Source organism: Octopus bimaculoides, chromosome 26, assembly GCF_046866305.1.
Source record: "Octopus bimaculoides isolate indiv1 chromosome 26, ASM4686630v1, whole genome shotgun sequence".
In the NCBI taxonomy this organism is placed as follows: domain Eukaryota; kingdom Metazoa; phylum Mollusca; class Cephalopoda; order Octopoda; family Octopodidae; genus Octopus; species Octopus bimaculoides.
In genome coordinates, this window is record NC_142953.1 from 10,653,484 (window position 1) to 10,665,569 (window position 12,086).

The window sequence follows — 12,086 nt, forward strand, 5'->3', positions numbered from 1 at the left end:
CACCGTGAGGCTGACCTGGACATCACAGTGAACAATGGATGTATTCACACTTGGCTTCAAATTGTTTGAATATTTCTATCTATCTGTTTCTCTGTATGTCGGTGCCTTTTTCTTGCCATGTCTATGAGTTTGTGTGTTTGTATTTATGTTTGTATGTTTGTATGTGTGTGTGTGTGTGTGTGTGTGTGTCTGTATACAAACACATACACATACACACACACATACAGACACACACATACAGCAGAAGCCTATTTTGTGTTGTGTCACTGTTTTAATTAGACTGTGTATGTAAAATAGTAATAATGACTATATATGTGTGGGTGTACATTTTTAATGTAAGACAGTTGGTGTGTTCCCTCTTTTGACTGCATATACCCAATAAATATATATTTGGGTCAAACAGTTGTGTTTGTTTAGTCTAACAATGCATCATATTGAAGGGGGTTTATGGTTTGGTGTTGTCCTAGAAACGTTAGAGTGTGGAAAAAAAATATCTTTCAGCATTGGTGCTATCACTTAACATTCTGAATTCAAATCCCATTGAGGTCAACTTTGCCTTTCATCTTTAAGGGTCATATAAAATGCTTAGTCCCTTTTCATCTAGGTCTGTGTTCTGAGTTCAAATACTACTGAGGTCAACTTTGTCTTTCACACTTTTGGGACTAATAAAGTGAAGTATCAGTCACGTACTGAGGCCAGTATAATTGACTTGACTCCTCCTCCTCAATTGCTTGCCTTGTGCCAAAATCAGAAACAATTATTAATATTTAGGTGGAGAGCTGGCAAAATTGTTAGCGCAGGAGTGGCTGTGTGGTAAGTAGCTTGCTTACCAACCACATGGTTCCGGGTGCATTCCCACTGCGTGACACCTTGGGCAAGTATCTTCTACTATAGCCTCGGGCCGACCAAAGCCTTGTGAGTGGATTTGGTAGACGGAAACTGAAAGAAGCCCGTCGTATATATGTATATATATGTATGTGTGTGTATATGTTTGTCCCCCCCCCCCCACCATTGCTTGACAACCGATGGTGGTGTGTTTATGTTCCCGTAACTTAGCGGTTCGGCAAAAGAGACCGATAGAATAAGTACAAGGCTTACAAAGAATAAGTCCTGGGGTCGATTTGCTCGACTAAAGGCGGTGCTCCAGCATGGCTGCAGTCAAATGACTGAAACAAGTAAAAGAGTAAAAGAATATGCCTAGTGGCATTTCTTCCAACTCATTACCTTCAAATCTTGCCAATGTCAACTTTGTCTTTTATCCCTCCGGAATTCATAAAAGTAAAAGACAAATAGTGGGGGCAATGTATTCAACTTACTCTCCTCTCAGAATTTCTGGCCTTGTGCCAAAATTAGAAATGATAATAATAATTCTTTCTACTATAAGTAGAACAGACCTCTTGTAGAGGAGCTACATGACAATCACATTTTAAAAGAGAGGTTAGAAATGGTTGTGGTGGAGGTAGAAAAATAATCAACTTTGTCCTTCCAAGGGTGATAAAATAAAGTACCAGCTATGTACTGATATCTGTAATGAACCATTTGTTGTTGTTGTTGGCACTCCGTCGCTTAGGACGTCGAGGGTTCCAGTTGATCCGATCAGCGGAACAGCCTGCTCGTGAAATTAACATGCAAGTGGCTGAGCACTCCACAGACACGAGTACCCTTAACGTAGTTCTCGGGGATATTCAGCGTGACACAGTGTGTGGCAAGGCTGATCCTTTGAATTACAGGCACAACAGAAACAGGAAGTAAGAGTGAGAGAAAGTTGTGGTGGAAGAGTACAGTAGGGTTCGCCACCATCCCCTGCTGGAGCCTCGTGGAGCTTTTTGGTGTTTTCGCTCAATAAACACTCACAACGCCTGGTCTTGGAATCAAAACCGCGATCCTATGACCGCGAGTCCGCTGCCCTAACCACTGGGCCATTGCGCCTCCACGTAATGGACCATACCTCTTTCTTTTTCTACAAATGTTTCTGACCTTGTGACTTTGTTCAGAAATAAAAATTGAAGTATATATTTTGTTTTGTGCTTTGTTTCAGTTGATAAAGTAAACTCCATGGATGTCCTATTGGAAACATTTGGCAATAGTCGCACAATTCTCAATACCAATGCTTCTAGGTTTTCCAAGCTGACCACCTTAGACTTTGACTTTTCGGGACAGGTGTCTGGTATAACAATCCAGGTAAGATGTTTGGGCATTTTCTCTTTTAGTCATTAGAATGCATACATACTACAGCACAGCTTTAATAAGTAAGTGTCCTGAGCATAACTTTGTTGAGTTGTAGGAATCCTAAGGCTGGTTAGTCAATTTCTATGTTGTATAAGTAACTGAGATCACAATTAAGCACCTTCTGGCACTTGTGCCCGTGGCATCTGTAAGGAGTTTCGAGCGAGATCGTTGCCAGTGCCCCAGGACTGGCTCTTGTGCGGGTGGCACATAAAATACACCATTTTGAGCCTGGCCGTTGCCCGTACCACCTGACTGGCCTTCATGCTGGTGGCATGTAAAAGTACCCACTACACTCTCAGAGTGGTTGGTGTTAGGAAGGGCATCCAGCTGTAGAAACTCTGCCAAATTAGATTGGAGCCTGGTGTAGCCATCTGGTTTCACCAGTCCTCAGTCAAATCATCCAACCCATGCTAGCATGGAAAGCGGACGTTAAACGATGATGATGATGATGATGATGAATGGATGCCAGTTCATTGCAGGGTTCCTCATTTACAGCTAAGTAGACTGGAGCAAGGTGAAATGAAGTGTTTTGCTCAAGAATACAATGCACCACCTGGTCCAGGAATCGAAACCATGATCTTGCAATCATGAGTACAACAGCCTAACTACCAAGCCATGCTTTCTCTATTCTTGTCACTTCTTTCTTTTAGATGTGTGTTGAAATTCAATGATGACACCCACTCCCCCTTCATGATGATATCTTTGATGGTCGGCACCTCTTATCCTGGACTTATAAGCTCTGTTGTAAGTGGGGCTTATCAAGTAATAGGTGAAAGTAATGATGATAGTCCTTGATATGTTATGTATGAACCTACCTACCTATGTACATACACCCACATGGAACTACTGCAATATATTAATTCATATTCTTTCCTGTATTTCCTCCTTCACTACCTGTCTCTAACATTTTCTTGTTTTCTACTGTTTCAGATTATAATGCTGGAGAAATCACGTCTGGTAAGGCGACCAGAAGGAGAGCCAACTTTCCATGTCTTTTACCAAATGTTGGCTGGAGTTGACTCTGTGTTAAGGTATGTTGTTTATGTGTTCTCTGTGGTTCTCACCTAAAGTAAAGAAAATTTTTCCCAATGATTCCTTGTGAAGAAATTTTTAACAAAATATCTATTTCTTCATCTTTTACTGGTTTCAGTCATTTGACTGTGGCCATGTTGGCCTTGAAGGGTTTTAACTGTACAAATTGACTCCAGGACTTTTTTTAAAAACCCAGTACTTATTTTATCAGTCTCTTTTGCCAAACTACTAGGTTATGGGCACATAAGCACACCAACACTGGTTATCAGGCAGTGATGTGGTAGTGTGGGGGGACAAACACAGACACACACACACACACACACACACACACACACACACACACACACAGCGGCGAGCTGGCAGAGACGTTAGCACACCGGGCGAAATGCTTAGCGGTATTTCATCTGCCACTACGTTCTGAGTTCAAATTCCGCCGAGGTCGACTTTGCCTTTCATCCTTTCGGGGTCGATTAAATAAGTACCAGTTACGCACTGGGGTCGATATAATCGACTTAATCCGTTTGTCTGTCCTTGTTTGTCCCCTCTGTGTGTAGCCCCTTGTGGGTAGGAAAGAAATAACACACACACATATGCTACAGGCTTTTTTCACTTTCCCTCTACCAAATCCACTCACAAGGCTTTGGTCAGCCTGAGGCTACAGTAGAAAACACTTGCCCAAGCTGCGACACAATGAAACTGAACCTGGAACCATGTAGTTGGCAAGCAAGCTTCTTACCACACAGCCACACCTGCACCTATGAATGAAAAACATGGGACACTTCACGAATTTGCAGGTGATCCTTGTGCAGGGGTCATGCTAATATTTTCTGTATGTATTGCTGAAGTTAGTACTTAAAAATATAAGAGAACAATGAAAGGATGGAAAAAATTATATGCAGGCATATAATATATTATATCTCTTTGTATATATACACACAGATACATATACAGTGACTGCGGCATGTGTAAGGACTTTCGAGCGAGATCATTGCCAGTGCCCCTAGACTGGCTCTTGTGCGGGTGGCACATAAAATACACCATTTTGAGCGTGGCCGTTGCCCGTACCACCTGACTGGCCTTCGTGCCGGTGGCACGTAAAAGCACCCTCTGCACTCTCTGAGTGTTGGCGTTAGGAAGGGCATCCAGCTGTAGAAACTTTGCCAGATCAGATTGGAGCCTGGTGTAGCCATCTGGTTTCACCAGTCCTCAGTCAAATCGTCCAACCCATGCTATCATGGAAAGCGGACGTTAAACGACGACGATGATGATGATGATGAGGAAAATAGGACCATTTGCCCACTCTCTTCCCCACTCCTGCTGCTGTGGTTCTGTAAATCACAAACTAGGTTTCTTCAATTATCTTTTCCTTGCCTGAAGATTCACAGGTGTTGAAAATTTCTGAATCATCTGCTTCATAACTATATGTAGATATGTAAAATCACCTTTGTTATCTTATGCCTGGTTTCCATGTAGGTATGAGCTGGATAGGATTACTGAGGTAGTGTTTTATGGTTAGATGCCCTTCCTGTTGTCAACCCTTTTATGATATGCAGAACAAGGTGAACTTGTTCTAAAACTAGGATACACTTTGTGTGTGCATATCAAATCCACTTACAAGGCGATAGCAGAAGAAACTTGCCCAATGTGTCATGCAGTAGGACTGAACCTAGTACCATGTGGTTGGGAAGCAAACGTCTTAACCACTCAACCATGCCTGTGCTTTATATCTTTATAATTTTTTTTTCCTTTACAGGAATGAATTGCAGCTGAACACTCTGAATGAGCAGAATACATACATGACACCTCTTCAAAGAGTAAGTACTGTTGTTGTTGTTGTTGTTGTTGATGTTGTTGTTGTTGAGCAGTAAGTCATGAGTGGTTAGCTTCAGTGAAACATATCCAAGCTGACTGCATTAGGTGTGTAATTAGATAGACAACTGTAATTCACATGTCTTGCCTTGTCATACACAGTGTCACTTTCAGTCTACCTGAGGATTATATGTAAGGTATATGTGTCTATGGAATGCTCAGCCCCATGTACTATATTGCTGCTCCCTTTATTACATATCTTAACTGCTCTCTTCATTAAATATCTTAACTCTTGTTTTTGTATGCAGATGGAGTCTCAGAGTTATTCTCAAAATATTCGTATTTTCTTATGTCAGTCAATGGCACAATCTTGTACATCTGTATAGTGATTCGTTCCTTTAACAAGAACTGTGGAGTCTGTATTTCACTGATGATGTCATAAGACTGAGATATGCCCTGAGTTGCCTCTCATATGGAAAGACATTATGATAATATTATTCATTGACTAATATTGATATTTACTTCACTACATTGGTAATCTATTTAGTTAGCTTTTTAATGCTTAACGCATTAAACATATTAACACTGACTTAACTGTTGTTCATCATTTGGATGATGTCTCAGTCATTTCTTTCTTTGTATCAGATTGAATACCATTCAACTATTCAGTTTCATCTCTTTACATTCTAAGTCCAAATCCCTCTGTGCCTGACTTTGTATTTCATCTCTCTAAGATTGAAAGTGTTACCAGTGATATGCTGAGGTTGATTTCATTAACTTCATCTCTTTAAAATTCATGGCCTTGTATTAAATTTTAAAGTTATGGTTCAAATCCCAGCCAGGTTAATGTTGTTAGCCATCCTTTCAAGGTTTTAAATTAAATACCAGTCAAGTTAATCATAGATAGCCTGCCTCAAGTTTTGTGGCCTTGAAGCATATGCTTTCTGGTATTCAGTGATATCCCTTTACATTCTGCATTCAAATCCTGCCAAAGTTAATTAATTTGGCTCTAATTCTGGGGTCACCTTTCTTAGTTATGCCTATCCTCAAAATTTGAGGCCTTGTTCCTTTGTTAGAAACAGTATTTAAAGTCCTTTCAATTGCAATCTGCTTATAGTCACTGGTTCTATGATGTAAAACCTCTCATTTTGAAGTATTCATAATGTAGATTGGACCTACAAAAGAAACTTGGTAAAGCAAAATAAAACCATTTTTGGGTCTTGAGAAATAAAGTTTTCTAATTGATGATATCTGTAAAGTTGCATGTATATTTAAAGCCCGTTATCATCGTTAATTTAAAAATACCTTCCAAACATCAACTTTAATAACAAGTTTTGGTTACTTTCAAAATTAGCTGCAATGCCTATAAGTCGTGTGTTTAATTAGAAATGTAGTAATGAAAAAGTCAACATTTACTTGTTTGTACTGTGTGGGTATATGTATGGAGGATAATATCTATATTGTATGGCTATATGTCTGTGTTTGTGCATGTGGTATTGTGTGTTTGTGTGAAGAAGAATGTATGTGAGGAGGAATATTTTCTGTGTGAGTATTTGTGTGTTCCAGGTGGGGGTGGGTGGGGGGAAATGTTTGTACTGTGTATGTATATGAAAGAATGTTTGTACTGTGTGTTTATTGGTGTGTGTGTGTGTGTGTAATGGTGCTTGTGTTTCTGCATGGATGTGTAAAGTAAGATGTAATGAGTCTTAATGTTGCATTTTCTAATCACCACTCCTCCCACTACACCTGAAATTATACTTTTTTTCCCATTAATCAAGAATAAATTAATTTTCTGTGGTTGAATTATTCTAGAGAGGAGCACTTATGACTGTTTAATTTCTGATGGTCTGCCTGGAATTAAAGGCCTTAAATGTTGGGTGTGGCTGTTGATACTATTTCAGTTTATTTTTGTTCAAGTTTATAATTAGAGATAAATTTGGGGGGAAGAAGTAAATTTAAGAAGACAAGCTTTTTGGTGGATTCTCTGGAATGACAATGAATTGAGATAGAAAATGTAGTAGGGTGGGTCTGGTTTAGAGTGTGTATGGATGAGGGTGGAAATTGATGTAATCTGTAGTTACTAATGATATTGTTGTGAATCACAGGACTTTATTAAGTTATTCTCTACCTCTGGTTACTGTTGTATTTAACTTGGTGGTAAATCTACCTCCTATGTCTAGATTTGCTATGGGTGACTTTTTTTCAAAGTTAGGTGAACTGAATCATGTAGAATAAAGTGACTTGTCCAGTAAAACTGATGTTTGGAGTGTGATGAAGTTTTGAACCACAAGTTGTTCTACACTACCTCAAACATTCCACCTCACACCACTAAATACTCCATTCTATATCACCAAACATTGCACTACACACTATCAAACATTTCTCTCCATACCATCAAACATTGCACTACACACTGCCAAACACTACACTCTGTACTGCCATACATTGCACTCCACACTATCGAGCATCAAACTCCTCACCACCAAGCATTGCACTTCACGCTATCAAACATTGCTCTCCATACCATCAAACATTGCACTTCACGCTATCAAACATTGCTCTCCATACCATCAAACATTGCACTTCACGCTATCAAACATTGCTCTCCATACCATCAAACATTGCACTCCATGCCATCAAACATTGCACTTTGTTCCAGCAAACCTGGCACATTATGAAACATGCCTCTCCATCTACATCACATCAAATGTCCCCTTTCATACTACCTAACATGCAAAGGGTGTTCATTAAAGATTTCCCCTGACTCACTTCTGGTCGTTGAAGGAAACAGAAGTTATACAGGTGTAATCATATATGTCTCTACATGTCACATTGTAAATTTCAGCTTTCTACTAGTATTCATTTGTCTTTTACGGCTGCTGAAGTGGACTAAGGTGTTATACTGGAGGCAATTGAATGCAGATCAGTGATCAGGTTCTTATACTTGAAAGGTCGTACACCAAAAGAAACTTTCGATGAGATGAAAGAAGTTTATGATGACGATGCACCATCATAAGATGTAGTCAAGCACTGGCATTACCATTTCAAATGAAGTTAGACATCAGTAGAAACTGCTCCTATTCCTGGGTGACCACATTTTGCCATTAATGACGACACCATCTATAACATGGAAGTTGTCATTTTTGAGGATCGCCACATAACTATTCAGCAACTAGCCCAAGAAGTGAAGACAAGTATAGGGTCTATAGAAAAAAAATCATTCACAACCATTTGCACATGCAGAAGTTGTCTGCACAATGGATTCCCAGATGTTTACACCTTTTCAGAAGCAGAAATGAGTCAATTGCACCCAGGGTCTTTTGGCAATGTGCCAGGAAAACAAAGAGGACTTTTTCGGCAGACTTATCACACAGGAGGAAACATGGGTCCACCACTATGATCCTGAGACTAAAGTCCAGTCGAAACAATGGAAGCATGATAACTCACCACCTCCAAAGAAGGCTTGTGTCCAACTCTCAGCAGGCAAAGTGATGCTCACAATCTTTTGAGACCAGCGCAGAGTAGTGATGATGGATTTTCTGGCAAAGGGCATCAATATGGGGCATATTATGCTTCTCTACTGCAGAAATTGTGGGTGCCATCAAAGCAGAGAGGCATGGCATACTGACCAAAGGAGTTTGCCTCCAAGGCAACTCCCCATTTCACAATACACCTGTTGCCCAGATGAAAGCACACTCCTGTGGCTATGAAATCCTTCCTGACCTCGCAACATCTGATTTCCATCTCTTTCCTACCATGAAGTTTTTTTTTCTTTTTAAGGAGAAGCAATTTTTGGATGATGATGAACTTATTTCCGAGGTAAAGTCTTGACTCCAGACACAACCTACTGACTTCTACAGACGAAGTCTTCACAACTGCATAAAGCGATAGGAGAAGTGTGTCACCATTGGTGGTGGCTATGTAGAGAAGGACTAATAATTATGCCAAGTTTCATTTATTCCAGTCCTTGGGAAGTGGGTCAGGGGAAATCTTTAATGAACATCCCTCGTAGTACTCCACATCATCAAACCTTCCACTTTACACCAACAAGTCTTTCACTCCATACCTCTATTTATTTTATGTCCCTCTTGAGTGTCCACTCAAATGTCTTATTTATTACAGACTGAAGACAGACAAAAAGCAGCACAGTCTTGGGCCAAAGTAACCAATGCTATGGAAGTTCTGGGATTTTCACCTGAGGAAATGAAGGCAGTATTCTATGTATTGGCAGCCATTTACCATCTTGAAACTGCAGGAGCTGTTAAAGGTATGTCTAACATTCCTCATTAATTGTCTGAATTATTAAGTCTTCTCTCAATAATTTTGAGAAAATTATTTTGTTGGTGCTCTCAGGAGGAAGCAATGAATCTAGAAGCAATTCCTCTCCTTTTGTTAAGTAATTTTCGTTTTGTTTCATTTTTATGAAGTTCCGTTTATTTTGTGTGTCATTTCAGGAACCAATAATAAAGCACAATTTGCAAAACCTGCAGCTGCACAGAAAGCTGCAAACCTTCTGGGCATCAAAGTGGAGGAACTTGCACGTACAATCTTCAGCCCATCAGCAGGATCTAGTGGTACTTTAACCCGAAGTGCTTCTATGAGGTATGACTATGTGTTTGAGTTAGGATTGCTTGCACCAACACTGTTTGTCACAAATTTGACTGAGAAAGGGATAAGTCAGTTGAATCTACACAATAGGATTTGTAAGGCAGAGTAACTTAATCTATAATATATTCAGTGTAACTTAATCTATAATATATTCAGTGTAACTTAATCTATAATATATTCAGTGTAACTTAATCTATAATATATTCAGTGTAACTTAATCTATAATATATTCAGTGTAACTTAATCTATAATATATTCAGTGTAACTTAATCTATAATATATTCAGTGTAACTTAATCGATAATATATTCAGTGTAACTTAATCGATAATATATTCAGTGTAATTTAATCGATAATATATTCAGTGTAACTTAATCGATAATACATTCAGTGAAACTTAATCTATAATATATTCAGTGTAACTTAATCTATAATATATTCAGTGTGACTTAATCTATAATATATTCAGTGTGACTTAATCTATAATATATTCAGTGTAACTTAATCTATAATATATTCAGTGTAACTTAATCTATAACATATTCATCAACATTTCACATTCTGATATATATTTTGAAGATAAACAATTTTGTTTCAAAATTTTACTGCCACCATCTTGAGTGAACACTTCTGCTGTAGAGGCTCCCTTCATTAGATTGTTCGCTTTGTTGTTTCTCCGTTCTCGTATTTGTTTCACAACAAGCCCAAGAAGTGAAGACAAGTATAGAGTCCATAGAAAAAATCATTCACAACCATTTGCACATGCAGAAGTTGTCTGCACAATGGATTCCCAGATGTTCACACCTTTTCAGAAGCAGAAATGAGTCAATTGCACCCAGGCTCTTTTGGCAATGTCCCAAGAAAACAAAGAGGACTTTTTCGGCAGACATATCACACAGAGAGATATTGAGGTTCGTGGAGCCGCAAAGCGTGCAGCACTGTCAGCCTAGCGCACTGTATGCAAGCAGACGCAGGCTGGGTGAAAACTGCTTAAATTCAAGATACATGCTTCGTGATATTGTCTTACTGCTGTTTATGTTCAAGGGAAAATGTTTGATAATGTTTTTTTCCCTACAGAATTTCTGCTGTTGTTTGATGAAATGTTTGAGGATGTTGCCATGTTTTTTCTCTGCAGGATCTCAAATGCTGCTGATAGGCATACAGGAGACTCTGGATCTTCTGCAACTGATGCTCTTGAAGCTTTCCTCACAGGTCTTTACACAGAACTATTCAGTGTCCTGGTTGGTTTAATAAATAGGTTAGTATGAAACATTTACTTTATGCTCCATTTTCACTTTTTTTTTTTTTTTTTTGTTGATAAAATCAGTTTTGATTCAGTTAGATCAAACGCATTGCAAACATGACAATATATCCTTTCTTTTTAGGACACGCTTTATCAACAATCACATTCTCCAGACTGTCCTTTTTTTAAAGGACTATAGTAGTGCGAGATTTAAGGACGGTATTGTTCCTATTTCTAGCACATTGAGGGATCATGTAATGAATGTGGGTAATTTCACCCCTGGAAAATTCGCCACTGGAAATTTCATCCCTGGTGACTTTGTCCCTGGTAATTTCACCCCCAGTAATTTCGCCACTGGTAACTTCTGGTGTTTTCATTCCTGTAATTTCATCATAATTAGTATATTTTATACTTGGGACATACGACACAAACAGAGTAACCATCACATCAAAGTAGTCAAGACAACAAGTAGTGCAATATCATTGGCATATTTTTTATTCGCAAAATATATCTCATAAGTACAATGACCGACAAAAAAAAAAAAAACTCAGTAAACAGCACATATTTTGTGGTTTTAAATATTCAATAAGCATTTAATGCAATAAATAACACCTCACAAATTCAATATTGTTTGAAATAATCAAACTTATAGCACAGCAGTTCATTGAAGACAAAAGTCCGAAATACATTTGAGTAATTTTTTGAACAAATCACAAATTTTTCAAGGAGGGGCTAGTCAGTTACATTGACCCCATTGCTCAACCTGAAGAGACAAAAGGTAAAGTTAGCCTTGGTAGAATTTGAACTCAGAACATAAAACCAGAAGAAATGTTGCTAAGCACTTTCTCTGCGATGCTAATGATTTTACCAGCTCACTGCCTTAATGATAATAATAATAATCCTTTTCACTATAGGCACAAGGCCTGAAGTTTTTGTTGGGGTGGGCCTAGTTGGTTATATTGATCCCTTTTCTCAACTACTGTTTATTTTATTGACCCTGAAAAGATGAAAGTCAAAGTCAACCTCAGTGGATTTGAACTCAGACCATAAAGACAGACAGAACGTCTCTAAGTATTTTGCTTGGCGTGCTTATGATTCTGCCAGCTTGCTACCTCAATAGTAACATTAACAATAATAATGATAATAATAATAATAATAATAATAAT

The 12,086-nt window shown here is 38.6% G+C and overlaps 1 protein-coding gene and 1 non-coding gene across 6 annotated transcripts in view; one reads left to right on the forward strand and one right to left on the reverse strand.

Moving 5' to 3' along the window:
• LOC106883030 (unconventional myosin-XVIIIa) overlaps positions 1-12,086 on the forward strand; it is a 230,263-nt gene that overhangs the window by 97,945 nt on the left and 120,232 nt on the right. For all 5 annotated transcript variants that reach the window (XM_089342766.1, XM_089342767.1, XM_089342768.1 and 2 more), the window contains 6 exons: positions 2,039-2,181; positions 3,160-3,260; positions 5,015-5,075; positions 9,193-9,337; positions 9,525-9,672; positions 10,813-10,935. In XM_089342766.1, the coding sequence (XP_089198892.1) occupies positions 2,039-2,181; positions 3,160-3,260; positions 5,015-5,075; positions 9,193-9,337; positions 9,525-9,672; positions 10,813-10,935 (721 nt within the window). The remainder of the gene's footprint in view (positions 1-2,038; positions 2,182-3,159; positions 3,261-5,014; positions 5,076-9,192; positions 9,338-9,524; positions 9,673-10,812; positions 10,936-12,086) is intronic.
• LOC128250939 (U6 spliceosomal RNA) lies at positions 4,026-4,127 on the reverse strand. The gene has a single exon (XR_008266881.1). It is a non-coding gene; the product is annotated as a U6 spliceosomal RNA (small nuclear RNA).